Source organism: Topomyia yanbarensis, unplaced genomic scaffold (genome assembly GCF_030247195.1).
Source record: "Topomyia yanbarensis strain Yona2022 unplaced genomic scaffold, ASM3024719v1 HiC_scaffold_16, whole genome shotgun sequence".
Classification (NCBI taxonomy): domain Eukaryota; kingdom Metazoa; phylum Arthropoda; class Insecta; order Diptera; family Culicidae; genus Topomyia; species Topomyia yanbarensis.
In genome coordinates this window covers 48,359-73,688 of record NW_026683338.1, presented here as the reverse complement: position 1 = coordinate 73,688, position 25,330 = coordinate 48,359, and the positions used below count along the sequence as shown (strand labels likewise).

Genomic DNA, 25,330 nt, shown 5'->3' with positions numbered 1-25,330 from the left:
TTATTACATTTATGAGAGTTGCGTAGATCATATCACTTATCAAAGTGAATCCCGATTTATGTAACTATTTATCCTATCCCACTAACAAAACCACCTTCCCGTGGCAACCGTGGAGATGCAGAGGTATACACGGTCTCCTTAACAACGGTTGTTACACTAACATTCCTTCCCCTCCCCGATGACTGTAAGGACGTGGCTGGCGCCGTTATTGACACTTCAAAATTTTGAACTCTCGAAACGTGCACACTGAGAATGGAACTCTACTCCCAGGCTCCATTCGTTGATTCTCTGTGCAATTTCGCTTGTTCTGGTCAATCACGGAGTGGCAACTACGAATTGTATGGTCATCATGCTCATGCTCATGCTCATGCTCGGTTCCGACAGCATGAAGTAACAAGTTACTTTACGCTTGTCCGGACATGCCGTAGACTCAGGTGATTCGCATTTCTAATGCCAAAAGACCCTGACTCCTACGGTAGCAGACAAAAAGTTAAGTCGCCGGTGAGCTCTAAGCTTGCATATATGATCCTTCCACGTTTTTCTAAACTTTCTCCCTTTAACACCTTGCTCTCCCTTGAGTACTATGGCTCTAAATATTGAAAAATATACTTCACCTTCCAGTCCCTTTCTAATTAAATGCCGTAAAAACTGCTCTCCGAATATATTGTCCTAAAATTATCAGTTTTGGCGCTAATAATACATTGAATGTTTTTTACATTTCTTATAAAAGAAATGTATAGAATTCGCTCAAACTTTCAAGATTTTTTCCGAGGCCCGGAGGGCCGAGTCTTATATACCAATCGACTCAGCTCGACGATTTGGGACAATGTCTGTGTGTGTGTGTGTCTGTGTGTATGTAACGGACAAACTCTCATTCGTGTTTCTCAGCAATGGCTGAACCGATCTTATCCAAACCAATTTTAAATGAAAGAACTAAAACAATAAGAACGCTATTAATTTGTTTTTGATTCTGATGTTTATTTCCCAAGATATGAATGTTTGAATGCGTAAAAATGGCGTTTTTTGCAGTTCTTTTTTAATTATATGCCGAAATTGACAATATTTCGAACAAGCTATAGATTGTTAGCAAAAGAGATATTTAACATTAAATGCGGACGAAAGATTTTTATCATTGCCAGAAATATGACCAAAAACATGTAATCTATTATTAACGCCAAAACGGATTATTTTAGGTCAATAGTATCTTCGGAGAATTTAATGAAGGCAATATGCCCTTTCTTTTGGTATTGTGCTTTTGCTGATTAATCCCCCTATGAGTGAGATATTTTCACAAATTTTCTTGGAAGTGATTATATCGAAATGATGCTTTCAGCAAATTTATAGCTCTTACTTTTGCAAATAACTTTAAATATCTATTTTGAATACTTTAAAAGTTATGGCTTGTTGTTTGTGGATTACTGTTTGTCGCCTATTTATTGTTCAATATAGTAATAATCCATTGAAATAAGCCAAACATTATTTCGATAAATCGAATTTTGTATTTAATTTTTCTATCTACAACCGCTTGAAATAATCACTGAACACTTCCAAGTTGTCTGGAAGGAACTAGATGACTTATCAGTGCAAAAATGTTCATTTATGTGAACCTTCTGACTGCAATTTTTCTAACTTATGACCATCGGATCGATCTGAAACATATCGGAAAATGAAAAGCGAAATAAATAACTCCAAGCAACGGCGTAGCCAAGATAAGGTTTTGGGGTTTAACACCATACAACCCCCTCCCCCCCTCCTCACAACACCCAAAAAAATATTGGGTTGAAGTTGAAAATTTATTGATGCAGACTGATTTAATTCAATATTACAATAACAATTATCTGATCCGTAGATTGATAACCTGTTGTTGTAAACATCATGAGGACTTTTGATAAATTGTCGGAATGGGGTCTTGATAAGTAACTGATCTATTGGTCTTGATTTCGTAGTTGTCTAATTGCATCAGTATCAAATTCCTGCCTGAAAACATTCCAATAAAAAATTCCAGAGTTCTGTAATCAATCAAAATCCTCAGATTTATTTTCAAATTGATCTCGTTTTTGTAGAGATGTACTGTAATAAGGGTCTTTATTTAATACAAATCGAAGTTAAAATTGATTTAATGTCTATGAAACATAGAACTGCTCACCAAAAAAAATGCATAGCTTTCAACATTTGCTAAAAATGTTTTTGCCTTTCTAATTCACTCTAAAATTCGTCAATCTAATCCCGACCAGGAGGGCCGAGTGTCATATACCAATCGACTCAGTTCGTTGAGATCGGAAAATGTATGTGTGTGTATGTGTGTATGTGTAAAAAAATGTGACCTCTGTTTCTCAGAGATGGCTGGACCGATTTGCACAAAGTTAGTCTTAAATTAAAGGTACAACCTTCCCATCGGCTGCCATTGAATTTTTTATTGATTGGACTTCCGGTTCCGGAGTTACGAGTTGAAGAGTGCAATCACACTGCAAATTCCCATGTAAACTGAAATGAAAAATTTTCAAAATCAGATTTGTATTTTTGATGCCAAATGACTTTAAAATGCGTGAAACATTGAGATTTGATGTAAACTCGAAAAAAATAATGTTTGACAAAAATTGACTTTTTTGGACTCTGGTACATTTTTGCCTTTGTCAATCATACCGGCCCGGAGGGAGCATGCAGTGAGGGGTTGCTACTTTAAAATTAAAACTAGTTAACTAAGTTAACGAGTTGAAAATTTTCGGCAGGACCCGGCCCTCCCGGATCTTTCTCCATGATCCACCGCTGGTTTCAAACGATGTTTCAGTATCACATAGTATCTCAAGATCGTGGCTGTCGATCCATTGTATGTATGTGTAAATCGTACTGAACATGTAATATTCATTTCCACCATTGTATTGAACATAACCAGCCATGGAATCGTAGTCTGGACAAATGAGAAAAGCACAATTGCATCACTAGGTGGATTAAAACAGGTTTTTATTTTGGGAATGCGTAGAGTTGAGACGGAAACGTAATATGATTAATAGCGAGGATAACACTTTCCGAATGTAGAGAGAAATTTATGAAAAATGACGATTTCCATTCGACTCTAGCAGGTTCTGATCGATTTTGATGAGCATTTGATTTTTGTTGTATGACCAATTATATGTATAGGTCAAATGTTTAAAAACAGTAATTTAAGATCAAGGATAGCATCATTTTGAAACCGCCAATTTCGAAGGTTTAGTATCTTCAATGAGTTTTACAAACGTTAAACAGCGCATCATTTGATAAAATAATTTTGACGGTATATCGTCCAAGAAGTATTTATGGTGAATTTTCTCAGGTTAATATTCATGACTACAATAAAGTCTCAACAAATTCGCTAAAGACACGAACTCTATTACTATTTTCTGATAAATTAATTCTGTATAATTTTAAAACTTCAAAAATTACGGTTTCGGAATTATGCCGTTTGGACAGTATGATCGATTTTCACCAAACCCCCACCGAATTTCTGGCTACGCCGCTGACTTCAAGTAAGTAGAAAAAAAGTCTTTCTACACTCGTTCACAAGAAACTTCTTCGAATACTGAATATCTATTATAATACATTGAAACCCTGATTTTATCAGCCAAATATGAACATATGTTTGATGGGCTCTAGCAGACGAACAAGACTGAATTCGAGTAAATCCTTTGTTGCGCATGTTTTCCTTATCATGAAGATGGAAATATGCAAAAATAAAAAGTTCATCATAATCAGAAATAGTTATCAGACTACATCAAGGGACGGGAAGAATATTTTAACAGCTTCAGTTTATTATAAAGAAAAAAATGCCCGATTTAGTCAATGTCCCCATTTTGTCAGCCTAAAATACACCATGAGATTGTTGAAAATGGGTCTTTATTGTATGTATTATTCACTGTTTTTCACATTAATAGGTACATTTCATTTTTGGGGATTTTTTTATTGCATCGAACTACAACAATTTTTAGGTAGTTTTCAAGGGGTTATTTTATAGACTTCTTCCAAAATTTGGCGAACCAATTCCAATTCGTATACCAATTAATTGGTATACTTAAGGGTTTATATGTTGCAGATAGAGAAAATACTGAAATTTTCAGCTTTTTCCTACACAATATTACGAAAGCTTATTAAACAATTTTTCCTAATAAGTTTGTGAAAATTATAAACTATTTGAAATTTTGTAATAGTTTAATTTTTATTATTATTTTATTTATTTATTGAAAGGCTTTAACCCAATGGTCATTCGCCTTTGAAATTTAGATAATAACATTACATAATTATAATATTGTTCATGGTTTGTAGCACAAGTGACACCTTTACAGCTGGTCGAGTAATCCCGCGTCCTTCAGAAAGGCCAGTAATATTTCTTCTCGGGCGGGGTCGTTTCCAAGGATGCTACCGTAGGTCGGCTAACTCTGGACAGTTCACCAGAAGGTGTTCCACAGTGGTTCGGGTACCACATGTAACGCATGTTGGTGGGGGAACACGCGATACGGCGTGAGCATGAGAGACCTTCGTATGCCCTACTCTGAGCCGCGACAGTACTCGTTGTTCCCTCCTATCAATCCGGTCTGTCCAGCGGTCGGGTGAGCCTTTGATTCGCTGAAGGTGTCCGGTGCTGCCACGCCAGTGGCGTTCGTAAATCCCTGACTTCAGCTGGCCCAAAATATCTGCGGTCGGGACGAGTCGAGTGAGATGTCGGCTAGTGTGTCTTCCCCTGGCCGCCAGGCTATCAGCCTTTTCATTACCGTCGATGCTGCAGTGACCAGGGACCCAACAAATTGTGGTGAGTGGATCATACTCGGCCTCGATGGCCTGGATGAAGGGGTGGCGGGATTTCCCCGACTCGAGGGCGGATATGGCCGCCAGAGAGTCAGACAGTACAACGACGGGTCTATCTTCCGGTTTCTGCACCAAGGCAAGCGCGATGGCCGACGCTTCGGCAGAAATAACCGAGCATGGCGCCGGTAGGCGGAAGAAGAGTTCTTCCCCTATTCCGGTCACTCCTATTCCAACCTCATCACCGCTCTTGGAACCATCGGTGAATATCCGCACGTGATTTTTATACTTTGTAGCCATCAGTCGGTTATTTTTGGCCCTGGCCTCACTACTGGCAGCGCCGGCCCTCAGCTCTATTGACAAGCTTGTGTCAAGATTGGGTCCGCGGTCGTGCCAGGCCCGGTCACGAACTCGGTGTAGACGGGCAGGTCGGCGTATGTATATTCGCGATGAATCTCGCTGACCGTTCGTAACAGAAAGCAGTCATCTCCGGCTGTCCGTTCCAAAAATCCCAGTACTCTTCTGGCAATGGTGAGTGCAGCTGCCCAACGAAGAGGTAGGATCCCGGCCTCCACGCAGGCCGCTTCAGCAGGCGTGCTGGGAAGCAAGCCAGAAGCAGCGTGGATTGACCCGTGATATAGAGGGCTTAAAATGTTGATAATGCCTTCCATATTACAGGACGTCAGCTCCACCCCGTAAAATATCTTGCTGTGGATGAGTGCCTGGCTAATATTCAGCGCAGTGCGACGGTTGCAGCGCTTGTGGCGGGACCTGATAGTTTTAATTAGCCGCTGTCGGCTCCGACACTCGGCTTTGATCCGTCGAAAGTGTGGCAGAAAGGTAAGACGACGGTCTATGGTTATCCCCAGAATCTTCGGTTCTTTGCGGTAGGGGACAATCACCCCTTCCAGCTGGATCGGCCTCCCTGATATGGTTTGTGTTGAAGCAGTGCGTAATCATGTTTTTCGTGGGAGACATGTTAAAGCCGACTGATGCAGCCCATCGGCTCACCGCACTTACGGCGGCTTGAAGTTTGCGGCGGGTACGTATGGTGGTCCTTCCCGTCGCGACCAGCACGATGTCATCAGTATACACGAACACGTAGATCCCCGCCGGTAGGCTGGCGAATAAGGAGTTCATGGATACCAGGAACAGTGTGACGGCGAGGACTGATCCCTGGGGAAACCCGTTGTCTTCCGGAAAGGTGTCGGATTGGGCACCTCCGATTCCCACCCGAAAAGTGCGATTAGATAGGCAGTCGCTCAAGAAGTGGCCCATGTTTCCAGTGATTCTCCAGTTGGCCAGTTGTTGCAGTACTCCGTGACGCCTCACGGTATTATAAGCCTTCGCCACGTCGAGTATGGCGATATCGGCGTGCAGGCCATCAGTTACGGATTGACGCACCACCTCTCCAAAGCTGGTGAGATAGGCACCTGTTCCTGCTCCACGTCGGAACGCAAACTGCCGTTGATCCAGGAGTTTACGTTCCTCCAGTAGGTCCATCAGCCGTCTGTTGACCATTCGCTCCATCGTCTTAGCAAGGCAGGGGAGCAGGCTGATTGGGCGGAAGTCATCCGGTGTTCTGTTCCCCTGGTATCGCTTTGAGACAGGAAAAACTAGAGCTTCCTTCCATGAGGCGGGCATCGGTTCACCACTCCAAATGCGGTTAATGCTGTCTAATATCGCCCGCTTGGTTACCGGCGGGGAATGTTGCAGTAGGGGATAGCCAACATCGTCCAGTCCGGCAGACTTACCGTGTACCGATTCCAATGCCGCACGCAGTTCACTTCCGGTGAAAGGCCGGTTGTACACTTGCCCTGAATCGGATTCAAAGCGGACGGGGTTACTCTCAGCCCTTTGCTTGATGCGTAGGAACGCAGGTGGGAGAGCGGCGTCTGCAGACAAGGAAGCGAAGTGCCTGCCTAGCTCGTTACCGATAGTCGTGGGATCGAGCGTCGTGTACCCGTTAACGGTAATGGCGTAGCCACGGTGTCGCCGTTTTCCGCTTAGGGCGTTGACTCTCCGCTAGAGCTCTGATGTCGAGGAATCTGGGGAAATACCTTCCAAGAATCTGGTCCAGCTGATGTTTTTCGCCTCTTCTATGGCTTTCCTGGTCTCGTTCCTGGCCTTTCTGAAGTCATCCGCCCGTTGGTTTCGGCGGGGGTCGTCCGCAGTAGTCTTCCTCAGTGCCCGTAATGCAGTTCGACGAGCTCGGATGGCAATCCGGACCTCTGGGCACCACCAGTGCACCGCCTGTCGCAGAGGGTTCCCACTTGTCCTGGGAATTCAGGAAACGGCAGCCCGATTTAAGATGCCGGTGAGTTCGTCTGGGGTGTATGACTCCTTTCGATCTATTAGATCCTCAACGGTCTCCTCGTAGCGGGTCCAGTCTGCCCGATCGTAAAACCACCGTTTTCGGCGGGTTGTTGAAGGTGGCGTTCAGGTGGGTACAACCTGGATTGGGAAGTGGTCGCTGTTACATGGTTCGGCAAGGACAGTCCACCCACATGATCCTGCTAGCGCTCCCGAGCAGATAGAGACGTCGATGGCGGATTCCGTCTGCCCGCGTAGAAAAGTCGAACTGCCATCGTTGAGAACCACGGCGTCGTTGTTTTCGACTACTTCGGCGATATCGTTTCCTCTCCTGTTACAAGCACGTGAGCCCCACATGGTGTGGTGCCCGTTCACATCTCCCATGATGATGAATGGCATCTCAACTTGCTCAATGAGCCGCTGAAGTTTGTTGCCCACATTCCTAGTACTGCCGGGGATAAACAGGGATATAACAGTGCACTGAACTGGGTATTCGATCCTCCGGGCGACGGCTATCAGTTCGGTATCCAGAGATATCGGTTGGGATGGCAAATCGACCCGGATGGCCAGAACTACTGTCTGGTAGAGGTTCTCTCCGCTGGCGGCGTTCCACGAATACTGGTGTCCGAACCATGATGCTGGGTTCGTCTGATCTCGGATGTGCGTCTCCTGCAGCGCCAAGCAGATGGGCTGCGTCTGTGCAATGATCCTTTGCTCACCCAGGCACTCTCGCAGACCATTTGTGTTTCACTGGATGGCCAGTGTTGTTGCTTTTATCGTCGTAGCAGAAGAGTGGAGGAACCCATAACCTCCGACGGCGTTGCCGTGAATGTCTGTGGAAGATATACGAGCAGCAGATGGTTCTGGACTTAGTGTACCATACGACGAGCTTACCCGGAGCCGCCGGGGGGGCATCGCTAAAAGGCGGAACGTCCCCGGTCAGGGCCGGCACGGGGAAGCGGGCGCTCGTTTTGACGCCGGTCAGATTTTTATTCGAGCCGGTGTGGTGGGGGAGTTGATACTTTCATCTTGATAACGATTAGTTTGCTGCTGCTTTTGGGTGGTAGTTTGTTTGCTGGGTGCTTCCATGCTATAAACATTTTCGCTGGCTGTACCTGTGAGCGAAAGTTTGCCGGCAGGTGGATTTCGATTGGGGTTAATTGTGTTGGAACTTACCCGGGTGATGCCCGGGCCTCCCGGGCCAGCAGCCGCCGGGGGTGCATCGCTACAAAGCGAAACTGCCCCGGTCAGGACCGGCATGGGGAAGTGGGTGTCATGGTTGGTGATGATGACAGATGTACTGATGTCTGGATTGGTTGGTGTGGTACTCTTTATGGATGGTTTGAATAGTACCGGGTGCCAAGAGCAACCAGGAACTGGACTAAGGTCTCGTCGAACTCGATGTTGTTGGTGCCTGTAGTCGTCCCGGCTGAGAATTCTTCCCGGTGGCCCGCCAGCTGCGAGGGAATCGGGAGATTGGAACCGGTTCTCGCTATTTTTGAACTGATTACCTCCTCTTCCCGTTCCAGGTGTCGTTTTAGAGATTAAGCGGGGGATCGCCTGCTCTGGGGCCCAGCAATGTGCGAGGCGCTGGAGGCGGTCGTGGTTCCTGTCGTTTGGTGTTGTTGTGTTGGTGGATTTTCTGGTTTCCGGTCTGATTGGTCTGTGGTGAGTGATTGTGAATCGGTAAGAAGAATGATAATTGGGGTATTAATGATACTTCCCAGTGGGGTTTCCAATGGTCCTGTGTCGACAGCCGCCGGGGGTGCATCGGACGTGTCCGGAACTTCCCCGGTCGGGGTCGACACAGGTAGGCTTTGTTTTATATTACGGTTGAATGTTATGTTATTTGTTGTCATCCCAATTAACATCCTGTTGTTAGTTCAGTTATATGGAAATATCGAGAGACACTTGGGGCACGGGGTTTGGTGGTGCTTCTGTGTCCGAGATGTTCCAAGTTCCGACTGATGAAGGGCTGTTGTTGCGGGAGCTCGATCGGGTTATCCTTTGTGTTTTGGGTGGAGTTGGATCTGTGGTGCTTTTTATCGGGCTTCTAGATTTTTCCCCGTCACCTGCTCGGTTGCGATTTTTTTGCTGCTTGCGTTCGTCACGTAGTCTGGGGTCTCGCTGAGTCGCGCTGCTCGTACTGGCTTTGTTGGCGTTTTCCTGATCTCCCTTTACTCCAGTGTGTTGGTTAGGTCTGCTCGTTCCGTTCGTTACCTCACGTAGTCTGGAGTCTCGCTGAATCACGGTGCTCGTACTGGCTTTGTTGGCGTTTTCCTGCTCTCCCTTTGCTCCAGTGTGTTGGTTGGTTTTGCTCGTTACCTCATGTAGCTGTTGTTTGGCAATTTTGAGTTGGCGGAAAGCGTCCGTCAGGTGGTTTTTCAGACGTAGTATCTCGACGTCCCGGTCGTTTTCTGCCTTCAGTTTTGTTATTTCCTTCTTTAGTTTGACGATAGTGCGATCCTTCTCGTCTCTTTTCGGGTCCGTGCTGCTTCGAGCCTGTTCGGCGTAGCTGGGTCCTCTGCGAGTTTGGGCGATTAGCGCTTTTGCTTCAGAGAACGAAATATTCTTGGAGACTTTCAATTTAACGATGGCCTCTTCCTCCATATATTTGGGGCACGTTTTCGATTTAGTTGTGTGCTCGCCGTCACAATTTATACATTTCGAGACGTTCTTACATGGGTTGTTTCGGTCGGATGAGTGTTTCTGACTTAAACAAGTTTCCTCGTTGGGGCACCACAACGGTAGCATAACATGGGGGAAGGGTAGTAGGGCCGGACACTAGTGCGTACTAGGCCGAGATATATGTACTCGGGAAGAAATAAACCGTTGAATGATATCACCGCTAGGGGGGTACTGCTTAAAACCCCGTCGTATAACTTGGTGATCCTACGAACCGATACAACTCCTTGACCTTTAGAAGGTCGTCATTGGCCATGTCTTTGGTGTCGATGTCGTAGATCACACCATGGGTGATGTTGAGCGTGGGGTGAGAGACCACTTCAACCTTTTGACCGTCGATTAACTTTTTCATGCTCAACAGGGCGTAATATGCCTTTTTCGAGGTCGTTCGTAGGACATACCGAGCTCCTCTGCCCTCCTTCGTGGCCGAAACTACTTTTGTCGGATCGCATCCTAGTACGCCCTGTACCGATTTCAAAATCGTGAACGGGTTTGTAGTCAGTCGGGCATCGGACTCACCGTCCGATGATATAGCTCTCAAAAGCAGAGTCTGTTTATTGATTATATCACCTGAATTTAGGTACTCAGGCAACGTGCGGCTTAAAGGAGGGGCGTTGTTCCCCTGTTCAGGGGGAAGGGGGGGGATCCCCCATTGGGTTGGAGGGTGTCTGTGCCTCGTAGGGTGGACACTTTGGGAAAACAACGCAAAATACTACACTACCCCGTCACCGATGCGCGTAGTGGAGACGGACGGTTGTTTTTACTCTCCTATGCGCATAGAGGAGACGGACGGTTGTTCACAGTTCGAAGGTTGTTGTTTTGGTGGAGGCGCGTTGGCGCCCAACTCCTTCGGCGTCTGAGCTCCTGGAAAAGAAACGATTTTGTTTATGCTAAAAAATCAAGTAGTCTTTGCACTGACGACGACACACTGAATCTAACACTCGCGTAAACGGGCCTAATGAAAGAAGGGTACTATATTACCCGGGTGGCTGAAGCCGAACTTCGGGATGTACACCGGTGGCTGAGACAGAGCAAAGTTTTGTTTTCCAATCGCGGAGCTTGTGGTGATGACAACCAGCGGCTCCGAGTGATTGAACCTAACTGAAGTTTAATTTTTTTTTAACCGTGATTTTTTAATAAATAGTGACCATCGCTTCACAACGTAGTCTATTTTTCATGGCTTGCGGTGAGCACGATCTCTCGAATTGCTGAACTGAAAATTATGGAATAGAAATTAATTTTTAGTATTCTTTACAGATTTAACTCGCCGCGCAGATAGCTCTGAATTAGACCCGGTGGTGCCCTAAGACGATTTCGCTAGATTTTCAGAGCACTGTGCACCCAGTGCATTAACGCAAGTGATGGAAGGTTATCGAAAAGATTCGTGAAAATGAAAATTCCAGTAATGATGATGGTTTTCCCAAACGGTTCGTTTTCGAGAGGTTTTTATTTGTTCTTTGGCATTAGGATTAGCGATAACAATTCAAATCATACTACATACATAGGATACTACTGGGAAGTCACCTTTAGAAAAGTCGATGTCGAAGTAAAATTTGGAACTATCCACGCATGCACTTCAGAGATAGTGTGATATCAGGAGCTGCGATTTCATTTCAACGCTTTTTTGTGATAAGGATGATACTTACAAATGTAAACCTAAGGTTTTTTTCATACATGCGAATGAGGGCTTTGAAACGAAACAAATTAACCTAAAAATTTTGATTCTGCGATATTGCTTTCTTAAACTACAGCAAAAAATACAACGGGCGAAACTGTATTTTTGTTTGTTTATTTAAAGTTTCGCCCTCCACGCTTCATGCAATCAAACAGGGCGATACTTTTTTTGCTAGCAGTTTAGAGGAGAAACTGTTATTTTCGTATTTTTTTTTAGGATTATCAAGCTGATACCAGCTGTAAATAGTAACAATGATCGCTATTGAAAAAACACGGACGAAATCGGTGGTGTAGAACGGTAGTTATTGTAAAAAAACGTAACGGCGATACTTCAATGCTGATAGGTGGGACCGAAAAAGTAAACAATCGCCAAAGGGGCGATACTATCATTTTGTCAATTTCAATAGCAAAAACAAATTTTAATGTAATAATTTCAAATACTTTATGAAGTTTTGGGTTTCGATCACTGAATCATGCAACCTAGGATGTAAAAAACACAATAGTTCTTAAATAGGAAATAAAACCAAGTCTGGAAATATTCACTGTTGTTTTTCTTTGAATGGTATCACTGCTAGTATCGCCCTTTTCAAGAAAAAGCGTTGATTTCTTAGTCTCAGTCGCGTTGAAAATTTGAGTAAAGTATAAACTTCAAATCGATTCAAAAAAAATTTCGATTTTTTGGCTCAATACAATATATAACCTTTAGGAAAATTCAGTTTTCCCCCCATTTTAGATATTTTATTTTATGGGCCTTTTTTTCGCTTTCCCATTGATTTGGTTTGAGATTTCTAGCACTGATGTTGTCCTGTGTTGATTTGAGCGATTCTCTGAGTCCTGCCACTATCCCATGTAGTATGTGTTATCAAAAACATCGCGAAGCATCAAGTTCTAAATGTTCTCAAACAATATAATATCCGAAGAGAGTGATAAGAGTTATAAGAAATGTCTCATCACACTGTTAGGTGGATTAAAAGCGTTTTGGTCTTATTTCTGGCTATGGGAAATGATAAAAATCTTTCGTCCGCATTTAATGTAAAATATCTTTTATGATAATAGTCCGATTTCAACAATCTATAGTTCGTTCGAAAAGTATTCGTATAAGCTTTCTAAAAATATATAAATTGTTTAGTTATGTCGTCAATTCCTGCAGCAAATTTAAAAAAACCTGCAAAAAACGCGATTTTTGCACATTCAAACATTCATATCTTGGAAATTAAACATCAGAATTAAAAACCATTTAATAGCCTTCTGTCTGGGTGATAGGCCTTTCATTTAAGATTAGTTTGGATAAGATCTATTCAGCAATATGGCATATTTTTGAAATCATAATCTGTAAGTTAATTTTTTACGCAAAACATACTCGTTCTCGAAACATACAGGACCTACAAAGTTTGCATATTTTTTGTAGGAGACGAACCACTGCGACCAGCATTTGGATCTATAGAGGTAAAGTTTGCATCTTAAGAAGATATATTCAAAATGATAGGACCTACAAGTTTCTTTTCTATAAAGCTTTATTAAAAAAAGTTGATAACAGCGCCGCTCTAGCGACTGAATTCCAAACTAGTAAGATGCAACCAAATAGGTGCCACACAGCAACTCTATAACGAAAGTTAATTGATACCACGTTTTGCCTTTCTCATATTAAGAAAGGCTATGCAATGATTCTACAAATCAACTTTTTAACCGAGGCCGATTACTTCGATTTGTAGGTATAGATCGTTGATTGTCAATCAAACATTCTTTGAATATAATGTCCACTATCGACAATTCCGGAAGTCCCGGATTCCGGCATATTCCATACTTAAAGCCACATCGGATCTTCGATGATGGCTTAGCCGACTTTCCCAAACCAAGTCTCAAATGGAACGCATAATATGCAGTTGAATATTGCATCGCCCCTCCCCCTTACCCTTACACCTGCCTTCTTTATCATCTACCCCCTCCTCTATGGACCACCCTCACACTCGCATTCCCTTCATGTACCCTGCATACCGAAATAAGATAAAAGATTTCTGACGTATCCTCCACTCTCACTCTGCTATGACACCACCCCCCTCCCCATCCAAACCCATTCCCCCAGCTTTTCAAAATATGATCACATAAAGATAACGTTGAACTCATACTGATTAAGCTGATCAAATATTATACTTTTTTGTTAAAAGTGAGTCAGTGTCGACTTTCGCGGTAGTTGTGGGATGCGTGCTAAGTCCAATAAGAATAAGACATTTCCAAAATTATATTGAACAAAAGCAGCTAATAAATCATAGTGTTGATAAATCAGAATGAGATTAGAACTGGTTCTTTTCATTTTCCGACCACAATGTACCGTTTTTCTCTTGATCACATATTTCTCCATTAACTTTCAACGTAGAGACAGGACAATTTCACTGAAATTTTCGAAAAAAAGACGCTCAAACTACTCATTCGTACAAGAAATATATGTTAGATAGAAAATAGCCATACATAGCAAGTATGTAAGTGGCACTCACTTTCAGGACCAACTGTTTGAGCTGAAACGTCAAAGTACACAATCAATCCAACTAAAATCAGTATTATATCGGTATCACCTATATGTGAGCTACAACGTAACATTCACAGATGACCTTAGACTACTTTTTCGTGAAATTTTTTGAAAACTCGAATTTCCATAAGACACAATATAGGGTTACCCCCTTTTGAACGTCAGCCAATGTTGAAGTTACCTCCATGATCAATTTTGACTGCTAATGACAACAAATCTAGATTATTTTCAAATTTCTCAAATGACAGCGCACGTTGATTATATAGAACTGTTAAAAATGCGAAAAAGTCAATTTCGGAAACCATCCCTTTTTGGACTCCAGCCATTCACTTGTTAGAAAGGTATTTTTATAAGCTTTCTAATTATTTGCACATAGCGTGACATAATTTCTTTGTTCGACAATTATGTGCTTAAATCCTGTCGTGTTTTGATAAAATCACTCATAAATCAAAAAGTAAAAAACGCTTTTAATCCACCGAACAGTGTGATGAGACATTTCTTATAATTCCTATTACTTTCTTGGGGATAATATCGATTGACAACATTTTGTCTTCACGATGTTTTTGATAACACATACTACATGGGATAGTGGCAGGGAGAATCGCTCAAATAAGCATAGGACACTATCAGTGCTAGATATCTCAAAGACTAAACCAAATCAATGGAAAAGCGGCAAAATGGTATGTATGGAATATGCCGGAATCCGGGACTTCCGGAATTGTCGATAGTGGACATTATATTCAAAGAATGTTTGATTGACAATCAACGATCTATACCTACAAATCGAAGTAATCGGCCTCGGTTAAAAGGTTGATTTGTAGAATCATTGCATAGCCTTTCTTAATATGAGAAAGGCAAAACGTGGTATCAATTAACTTTCGTTATAGAGTTGCTGTGTGGCACCTATTTGGTTGCATCTTACTAGTTTGGAATTCAGTCGCTAGAGCGGCGCTGTTATCAACTTTTTTAATAAAGCTATATAGAAAAGAAACTCCAGTTTAAATTACTGTTTTCGAACATTTTTTATTCCTATTCATATTGGTAATAGAACAAAAATCAAATGCTAACAAAAATCGATCAGGATCTGCTAGAGTCAAACGGAAAACGCCATTTTTCATAAATTCCCCTACTTTCGGAAAGTGTTATTCTCGTTATTAATCACAATACATTTTCATCTCAACTCGACGTATTTCCCAAATAAAAGCATTTTCAACAAATGTTGAAAGTAATGTAATTTTTCGGTGAGCAGTTCTATGTTTCATAGACAATTCCAATTTCGCTTTCTATTAAAAAAGATACTAATCCATATTACAGTACAACCCTTCAAAAGTGAACACAATATGTTAGGAAATCTGAGGATTATGATTAGTTTGAGAACTCTGTAATGGACCAATAGATCATTTACAAATCAGGATCCCATTCCCACAATTTTTCAAAGTTCCTCATGATGTTTAAAATAACAGGTTATCAGTGTACTGATCAGATAATTACTATTGTAATATTGAATTAAATCAGTCAGCATCAATAAATGTTTAACTTCAATCCAATTTTTTTTGGGTGGGGGTGTGTGATGTTAAGCCCCAAAGCTCCCTCTTGGCTACACCGCTACTTTGTCCGTATTTATTTTCCGAGATATGTTTAGGATCGATCCGATGGTTATAAGTTAGAAAATTTGCAGTCAGAAAGTTCGTGCAAATGAAAATTTTTGAACCGATACCCGATCAGAAAACCATATCAAAAATATATCAAAATTATTGCTCGATTTGATATTTATATCATATGATCATATAAATTTGATATATGTCGCTTGGAACAAATTATGAATAAAATTTAAATTATATCATGTTTTGATTTGTCAATAATCTTTATCAACCATATTGTATTTTCAACATAGTAAGAACAACAAAATGTCTTTCCAAGACAGTTTTTCGAAGCTATAATGATGCCATCGGAGATGAATCCTCCCAAGTACTGGCTCCAAATCGCATTACTGGTAGTCTTGTCTTGTCGTAGGTTGGAATGTAAATACATAAGAGAATGTACGTTTTGTAAAGTTACTCGCTGATTACAGAACACAAAAGAGAAAATATTCCGCTGCAGGCCCACGAAGCAGCAAGTAGGTTTAGAGATTTGATTAGACCGGTTTCGGCATTCGACAAGCCAAAAGAGCAGCACTCTGTAAACCCTGAAGAGGAATGGAAGCAAAACGTATATAAATTGCAGGCAAACTATTAAAGAAAGTATAAGAGAGAAGAACATGCAAAAGAATGGGAATGAGCATTTTAAATATACTAAGGATGTAACGCGCAAAACAGGAACGCCTCAGAAAAAATGAACAAATTATAAAAGTACGCTGAACTAACTGCGAGCTCTAAGTTGGAACTACTTCTAACAAGTAGCTGCAACGGCAATAACAATAATAAAATTAGTAACACAGCTAAATTAAATGCCAATTGTGCTAATGAGAATTATCTTTCACAAGAACTTATTTGATTTATTAATTAAAAACAGAAGAAAAAAATGTTTGGATTTATGTGGTACAATTCTGATATTTTCAGATATATTTACTGCCCTCAATTAGATATAAACTATCTTAAATATCCGTCTTTGTGATATAATTATTGTATCAAACCAAGACTCGACAAAATACTTTATATCAAAATAGACTGAGATATAATAATATATAACCGAAACATTTTCTTGGTATAAAAACCTGTTTTAATCCACCTAATGGTGTAATTGTGCCTTTCTCATTCATTCAATAGCAAGTTATATTCAATATAATTGTGAGAATGTCTATTACATTCTTATTACACTTTGCACATATTTACAAGGGCACGACTGCCACGAACCTAATGAGCAACATGTTGACGATGACGTCCTTGGAATAAAAAATATAATATTTAGATGGATAAATCAGCATGAGGTTAATGTTGTCTTCGCGTTAACATATTTTGGAATGAAGTGGGAGGGGAAAGGGATTATAACTGTAACAGAATATGAGAGAGTTGGTGAAAATGGGTTCAGTCATCACCGAATCCGATGTGACTTTAGTTCTGGAATATGCCCGGTACATTGTTCCGGTTTAAATATCTATGTAACCGTAGTAACTCCGGAATCAAAACGTAGATCCGAATGAAATTCAATTCAGTCAATAGGTGTATTGTATTTACCATTTGAAACCAACTTTGTAAACATTAGTCAAGAATTTGTTGAGAAATAGGTGTGACGTTATCTTACGAACTTTGGTAGTTCCCCGAGAGTATCTAGAACCGTCATCCCGATCAGAAAATCATATCAAGAAAATATCAAAATTATTTCTTAATTTGATATTTATATCATATAACAATATAATTTCGATATATGTCGTTTGGAACGAATTAAGACTAAATTAAAATTATATCATGTTTTGATTTGTCAATAATTATATCAAATAATATATCATATTTATATCAACCATATCGTATCTTTTCAACATAGTATGTACAACAAAATATTATCTTTCCAAGACAGTTTGGCAAAGCTATAACGATATCGCCAGAGATGGATCCTCCCAAGAACTGGCTCCAAATAGCATTACTAGTGGTCTTGTCTTGTCATATGTTGGAATGTAAATACATAAGATAATGTACGCTTTGTAAAACTACTCGATGATTAAAGATCACAACAGAGAAAATGTTCCGATGTAGTGCCACGAAGCAGCAAGTAGTTTTAAAGATTTGATTAGATAGGTTTCGGCATATAACAAGCTGAAAGAGCAGGAATGGAAGCAAAACCTGTAACAAGTGCAGGTAAACTACTAAAGAAGAGTCAAAGAAAGAAGAACATACGAAAGAATAGGAGCATTTTAAGGGATCATCCATAAATGACGTAGCATTATATAGGGGAGGGGGAGTTTTGTATTTTGTGATGTTGTGTGACGACAGGGGGTCATGTCATGCTACGTAGTTTTTTTTAAAGGGGAATAGGGGTTGACCTGAATTGACGACAATCTTACCCGTTTCATCTAACATCGTTTTTTTTATTATTTTTACGGTGTCCAGGCGGGGGGGGGGGAGTTACAGTCAAGCTACGTAATTACCAGGTGGGTATTTAGAGGTTTGTGACGAAATGCTACGATGGGGGAGGGGGATGTTAAAAATCACTCAAAAAATGCTACGTCATTTATGCATGGTCCCTTAAAACTGTGAAGGATGTGAAGTGAAAAACAGGAACGCCTTCGAAAAAATAAATGAACAAATTTTAAAATTATATGCTGAACTAACTGCGAGTTCTAACAAGTAGCTGCGTCGGTAATAAAAATTATAAAATTAGTAGCACAGGGAAATTAAATGCACATTTTTTGAGAGACACTTGTACTAAAGAGAATAATGAATTATCTTTCACAAGAAAATAATTGATTTATTAATTAAAAATAATAAAAAAAATTGATTTTTGTGATATAAATATTTTATCAAACCAAGATACAACCAAAATACATTATACTGAAAAAGACTGAGATATAATAAGATATAACCGATGCATTTTCTTGGTATAAAAACTTGATATTTTAACAACTATCCAGCTATATTTTATATCAAACAGAGATATATATTTTGCCGTGATATAATATCTTATTTTGATATAATTTTGATGTGAATTTCTGATCAGGATATGATCAAAGCTACTTTGATTGGTCTGTAGTTAGGACCGCTAATCTAAGTAATGTTAAATACGTTTCAATATGTATTGCATCATTTGGACATTTTTATGGTGCAAGTTTACATGGGAATTTGCTATGTAGCCGCAGTCTTCAACCCGTAATTCCGGAACCGGAAGCAGGATCAACAAAAAATACAATAGCAGCTTGTGGGAGCGTTAGAACCGTTCATTTGAAACTAAGTTTATGCAAATCGGTTCAGCCATCTCTAAAAAATTGAGCGGCTTTATTTGGCACACACATGCACCGACAGACATTTTGCTGACTCGACAAGTTGAATCGAATAGTATGTGACACTTGGCCTTCTGGGACTCGATAGGCAGGTCAATTTTTGAAGTGATCTCCTAATATGAACATAAGAGAGCCATAAATAATTTATATTTCAAAGCGAAACTAATTTCCTATCGGTATTGCAGAGTAGATTTGCTTCGTAATGACGTATTTGATGGGTCGATTGATTTGAGATATCAACTAATGAAAGTAGTATTGTTTGTGAAATCTTTTTTCTGGTTGTAGCTTCGCTAAACGGTTGCCTTTTTAGTTTAGCTGTGTAAATATTTTTTTTTTTCGTAATAGATGTTCAAGAACATGGTAAGCATATTTGGTTATATTCAAGATAATGCTGATTCGAATCATACTTCTAACATTAATAGTATTATTTCAGCAATAATTATTAGCTGATAATTAGCTAAAAAATATATTTTCGATATCTTGACGGATCTGATTTTTTCAGATTTGGACGAATCTGAAGGTGACAATTCCATACAAAAAAACAAATAGTGATATCACTAGTGTATTAGGAAAAGATCTAAAATAACTCATTTGCTTCTTTTATAAACTGGCTGTCCAGAAATGGAAGCAAACAGAATAAAATCGAATATGATTTTTAATTATTCGAGTTGTTTGAAACACACGAAGAACATCAATTTGAAGAAACAATGTGATCAAACGGTGGGACTAGTTCGCTATGGACGTGTGTGGCAAATATAGATCTGTTTTGCGGAGAGTAATATCTGTTGATGACTTGAACAGTAAAGTAATATTTTTACGGAGCTGTCAGCAAATTGTTTAAAAAATTGCGGTAAAGTTTTCATTTTTTAGCAATTTTCAGTAATTTTTCGAATAATTTGTTGAAACCCGCAATATTTTTCATTAAATTTATCAGCATTTCTGTAATTTTCGGTACATAAACATTATCCAGTAAATACTGACTGATTGCTCAACAAAATTGTACCAACATTACTGAACCTCGTCAAAAATTTAAAAACAGGTAGAGCAAATCATCTGTCAAGTCACCATTTTCAGAGAAAACTGCTGACTGACCAGTATTTTTTGACGTTTGGAGAGAACGGATTGCGGAGAGTTCGGTAACCGAAATATTTTAATGAATTGATTACCGAACGGTTTGCTGTTCAAAAATCCAGCTAAAATTTACTGTATTCAGTAATTCAAATTAAGTGTGTAGCGAATAAGTTGTGAAAAGGTGTCTTTTAATGTTTGGCTAGATTATAAAAGATGCGCTTTTTCTAAAGATAAGTGTTATATCTAAATCGAAAACACAGTTACGAAATCAACCGAATTGAGGATAGCCTAAATAAAATCGTTGTTTAAAATCAACAAACGATACCGAGTTGATAGCTAAAAGTCATAGTAAGAATGTCGTTAGATTCTATTATTTGATATAAAATTTGTAGTAAAAATATGTTACAGTTGACTAAAGTACGTTGAAATCTAATCCGCAAGAACCCAATTGACGATAATAAAATGGGATAGTTCTCATTCGTATTTATCACCAACTATTGGCAAAACTTATATAATAAAATGCGTGACAAAATAAATTTATCACTATAAGATGAATTGATCCGATCTTTTAGATATCAAATTTGAGCTCAGCTACCCCAAATTCACTTTTAATATATGTCTATAGGACAAAGTTCTCTAAAAATGTATATGGCGAATGAAGAGAATGTAGGCCAAAGGGGAGGGAAGTGTATGTAGGAAGAGATGGTGTGAGGGGAAGTTCTGAGAGGGTTGATAGAGTATGGAACACCCCAACCGCATATTAAACACCCCTTTGAGATTTGGTTTATGAAAATCGGGTCAGCCATTACCAAGTAATTGATGTGACTAATTCTGAAATACGTACAGAACCCGAGTATTCCGGAACTGTCTATATCGGACAATATATTCAAAGAATCTTTGATTGGCCATCAGTGATATATACTTGCAAATAGAAATGATGTGACCCAGACTTGCAAATAGAAATGGATTTTTAATCTTTGAAGTATTACGATTGTACCGGTTTATATTGGAAATTCCTATATGGCCGCAATAACCATCCTGTAACTCAGGAACCAAATGTCAGATATGAATGAAATTCAATGACAGTCTATGGGAGTATTGTATCTTTCATTTGAAACCAAGTTTATAAAAATTGGTCAAGAATTCCCTGTGAAAACGGTGTGACATTAACTTACGAACTTGGAAAGTATCTGGGGGCATCAAGCACCGTTGTAGGTGTCCAATGTGGTCAAAGCTGCTTAGAGTGATCATTAGTGACCTAGACCGACAAATCCGAGTTATGCTGCACCCTTTTTAATGTGTATTACACCATATGGACATCATGGTGATACCATTTTATATGAGAATTTGCTGGGTGACCGCACTCTTCAACGCGTAGCTCCAGAACCGGAAATCCGATCGACAAAAAATTCAATAGCAGCTTATGGGAGCGTTATACCTTTCACTTGAAATCAAGTTTGAGCGATTCGGTTTAGCCATCTCTGAGAAAAGTGAGTGAATTTTGCACACATACACACACATACAGACATTTGTCAATTTCGACGAACTGAGTTGAATGGTATATGAGGATCGGCCAACCGGGCCTCGGTTCAAAAGACGGTTTTCACGGTGATTGCATATCCTTTCTATATGAGAAAGGCAAAACATGATATTTTAACAACTATCCAGCTATATTTTATATCATTAGTGACCTATATATATATATATATATATATATATATATATATATATATATATATATATATATATATATATATATATATATATATATATATATATATATATATATATATATATACATATATATATATATATATATATATATATATATATATATATATATATATATATATATATATATATATATATATATATATATATATATATATATATATATATATATATATATATATATATATATATATATATATATATATATATATATATATATATATATATATATATACATATATATATATATATACATATATATATATATATATATATATATATATATATATATATATATATATATATATATATATATATATATATATATATATATATATATATATATATATATATATATATATATATACATATATATATATATACATATATATATATATATATATATATATATATATATATATATATATATGATATAATTTTGATGTTAATTTCTGATCGGGTTCTTTTATAAGAAATGTAAAACATATTCAAAAACAAAAATAATAGCATCTAATAGTACCGTTGAGCCATTCATTTGAAACTAGCTTCGTTAAGATCGGTTCAGCCATTAATGATTCAATAACATGACATTAGTGCACACTGCACATACATACATTCATACACACACATACAAACAATATCCAAAAATGTCGAACTAAGTGGATTGATATTTGCGAAACGACCCTTCGGGCCTCCGAAAATAATTTAAAAGTTGGAATCCCGTCCTCCAAGATTGACCTGATTGATTTTGATTCACCTCTGAGGTAACTCCACATATAAATGGCCTTAACTAGCTGCATCAGGACTCGTTGCCAGGATCATAAAGATCTGTTCTGTACATTGGTTGTATCCAGAATTTACTTCAGAGTCCCATCCTGCAGGATTTTTCGTGCTTGGGTCAATAAAAATCGAAAAAAAAGTAATTTTGATTGACCCCTGAGATCACTCCACAAATGGCCTTGACTAGCTACATCAGGACTCGTTGGCAGGATCATAAGCATCTGCTCTGTACATCACTAGTATCTAGAATTTGCTTCAGAGTCCCATTCTCCAGGATTTTTTATGCTTGGATCAAGAAAAATCGAAAAAAATCATTTTGATGGCCCGTGAGGTCACTCTACATATAAATGGCCTTTTTTACAATGAAGAAGACCTTTACGTCCTAGCCCAGTACACGTGCTATTGGTAGGGTCCAAGCTACCGCACGGGGTGCACTGGGGGCATGTCCGGCTCGAATGGTGACGCTGCTATTAATACCGACTAAACTCCATTGGGCTCCGCCATCGTTCCTCCCAGGAACTACCTCTCGGTATTACTTCTGGGGGGATGGCTGTACTTAATGTACTCATTCACTCTCACCCACTCGTTCATACGTCCTGTATGAGGCTTACTTGGGTGCTCTCTCTATCGCACCTTGATTCACTCTCAACACTCTCAAACACTCCACATGAGGCTGACTTTTGTGCTCACCTTTTTCGTTCCTTAAGAGGCTGACTTGTGTGCTCACCTTACTCATTCCTTGCTAGGCTTACTTTTGTGCTCGCCTCACTCATACCATGTGAGGCTGACTTGGGTGCTCAATCTATCACCTGATTCACTCTCGATCGTGCCACTCTATTGTACCTCTGTCACTCCCCCTGGCATCCCATGTGGGACATTTTTCTTAGGCCCCACTTCTGACATACCATGCGAGGCTGACTTCTGTGCTCACCTTTTTCATTCCTTGCTAGGCTTACTTTTGTGCTAGCCTCTACCATACCATGTGAGGCTGACTTTTGTGCTCACCCTTAACATGCCGTGTGAGACTGACTTGGATGCTCACCCTTTCACTCCTCTGCCACGCCGTCTTGGCATGAGGCAGTCCACTTATACGCCTATACACTCACTCTTCTGTCTTGCTTCGGGGTGGCTGGGTTTACCCCTTACGCGGTTGCCAGTCGCTGCGCCAAACCTGCCTCAGCATGAACAGACCATTCACTCCCTTTTTTGCGCTTGGCCTTTTTCGCTCCAACTAACCAATCACTAGTTAGCCGTGCTCGTCGTCTGTTGCTCGGTTCGCCAGATTACCTGTAGCCTACAGGCAATCTGGGTGGTAGCAGCCGAGACTGCGTACCAATTCTCCACCGATTGACACATCCGCTGAATAAGGGTATCAGGGGTTGTGTCCCAGCCACAGACGTCTAGCATTATTCTTCTTTCCACGTCGAACCGATGACATACGAACAGTATGTGTTCGGCAGTTTCGTCTACACCTGGGCAGTCCGGGCAGGCTGGGATCTCCGCGTGCCCGAACCTGTGGAGGTACTGTCGGAAACAGCCATGGACTGACAGGAATTGTGTCAGATGGAAGTGAACTTCCCCGTGGGGTCTCCTCACCCAGCTTGATATACTAGGTATCAGCCGGTGGGTCCACCTGCCTTTCGAGGAGTTGTCCCACTCACGCTGCCATCTGGCGACCGAGGTTACCTTGGTGCGCTCGCGGGCTCCTCTATTTCCACGTAGCTCGAAACACTCCTCATCTTCCCGAATGACCAGTTTGACTGGCATCATGCTCGCTATCACGCAGGATGCATTGTGTGATACCGTGCGGTAGGCAGATATCACTCTGAGGCACATCACGCGGTAGGTGCTCTCCAGTTTCTGTAGGTAACTGATTACCCTCAGTGCTCTTGACCATGACGGGCCGCCGTACCTGAGGATAGATACGGCAACGCCTGCCGGTAACCTACACCTTTGAGCTGTTGGACATCATCCTCGATAGAGCCGCAACAGCAGTCGACGCTCTCTTGCATGTATAGTCGGCATGGTTGCCGAAGGTCAGCTTGTCGTCTATAATGACTCCGAGAGACTTCAGACTTCGCTGTGAAGTGATCGCGACTTCTCCCACATGAATAACTGCATGTTGTGCCGATTTGCGGTTGTTGACGATAACTACCTCCGTCTTATTATGAGCGAGCTCCAGGCCTCTCGCGCTCATCCATTCCTCCACCGTGTTGATCGCGTGTTTCTGCGGTTAGTTCTACCTCAGGGATTGACTCCCCGTAGACCTCCAAGGTTACGTCGTCGGCAAAGCCGACGATCTTGACCTCCGGAGGAAACTTCAGTCTCAGAACCCCGTCATACATGAGGTTCCATAGCATCGGGCCTAGGATCGAGCCCTGCAGGACTTCGGCGGTAATCGGAACCCTTTTCTGACCGGCATCGGTCTCGTATAGCAGTACGCGGTTCTGGAAGTAACTTTCCAGAATCCGGTACAGACCCACCGGTAGGCTAAGCCGGTGTAACGAGAGCGCGATGGCATCCCAGCTTGCGCTGTTGAATGCGTTCTTCACGTCAAGTGTCACTAACGCACAGTATCGAATGCCTCGCCTTTTCCGTTGGATCGCTATCTCGGCAGTATTTATCACTGAGTTGAGAGCGTCCACTGTGGACTTACCCTTCCGAAAGCCAAGCTGGTTGCTTGTCCGTACCTACCGCGTACGGGGTTAGCCTGTTGAGGATGATCCTCTCAAGCAGTTTGCCAGTCGTGTCGATCAGACAGATTGGTTTGTACGCCGATGGGTCGCCTGGCGGCTTCCCGGGCTTCGGCAACAGCACCAATTTCTGCCTTTTCCATCTATCGGGGAAAC

General features: G+C 40.6%; 1 protein-coding gene across 2 annotated transcripts in view; it reads left to right on the top strand.

The window, feature by feature from the left end:
- LOC131694809 (voltage-dependent calcium channel type D subunit alpha-1-like) overlaps positions 1-25,330 on the top strand; it is a 153,791-nt gene that overhangs the window by 97,638 nt on the left and 30,823 nt on the right. Inside the window, exon 2 of one of the 2 annotated variants that reach the window (XM_058983306.1) lies at positions 12,854-12,891. The exons of the other annotated variant lie outside the window; for it this stretch is intronic. Within the exon in view, the coding sequence (XP_058839289.1) occupies positions 12,854-12,889 (36 nt within the window). The 3' untranslated portion in view covers positions 12,890-12,891. Of the gene's footprint in view, positions 1-12,853; positions 12,892-25,330 lie in introns of those variants that run through there. 2 annotated transcript variants of the gene reach the window in all.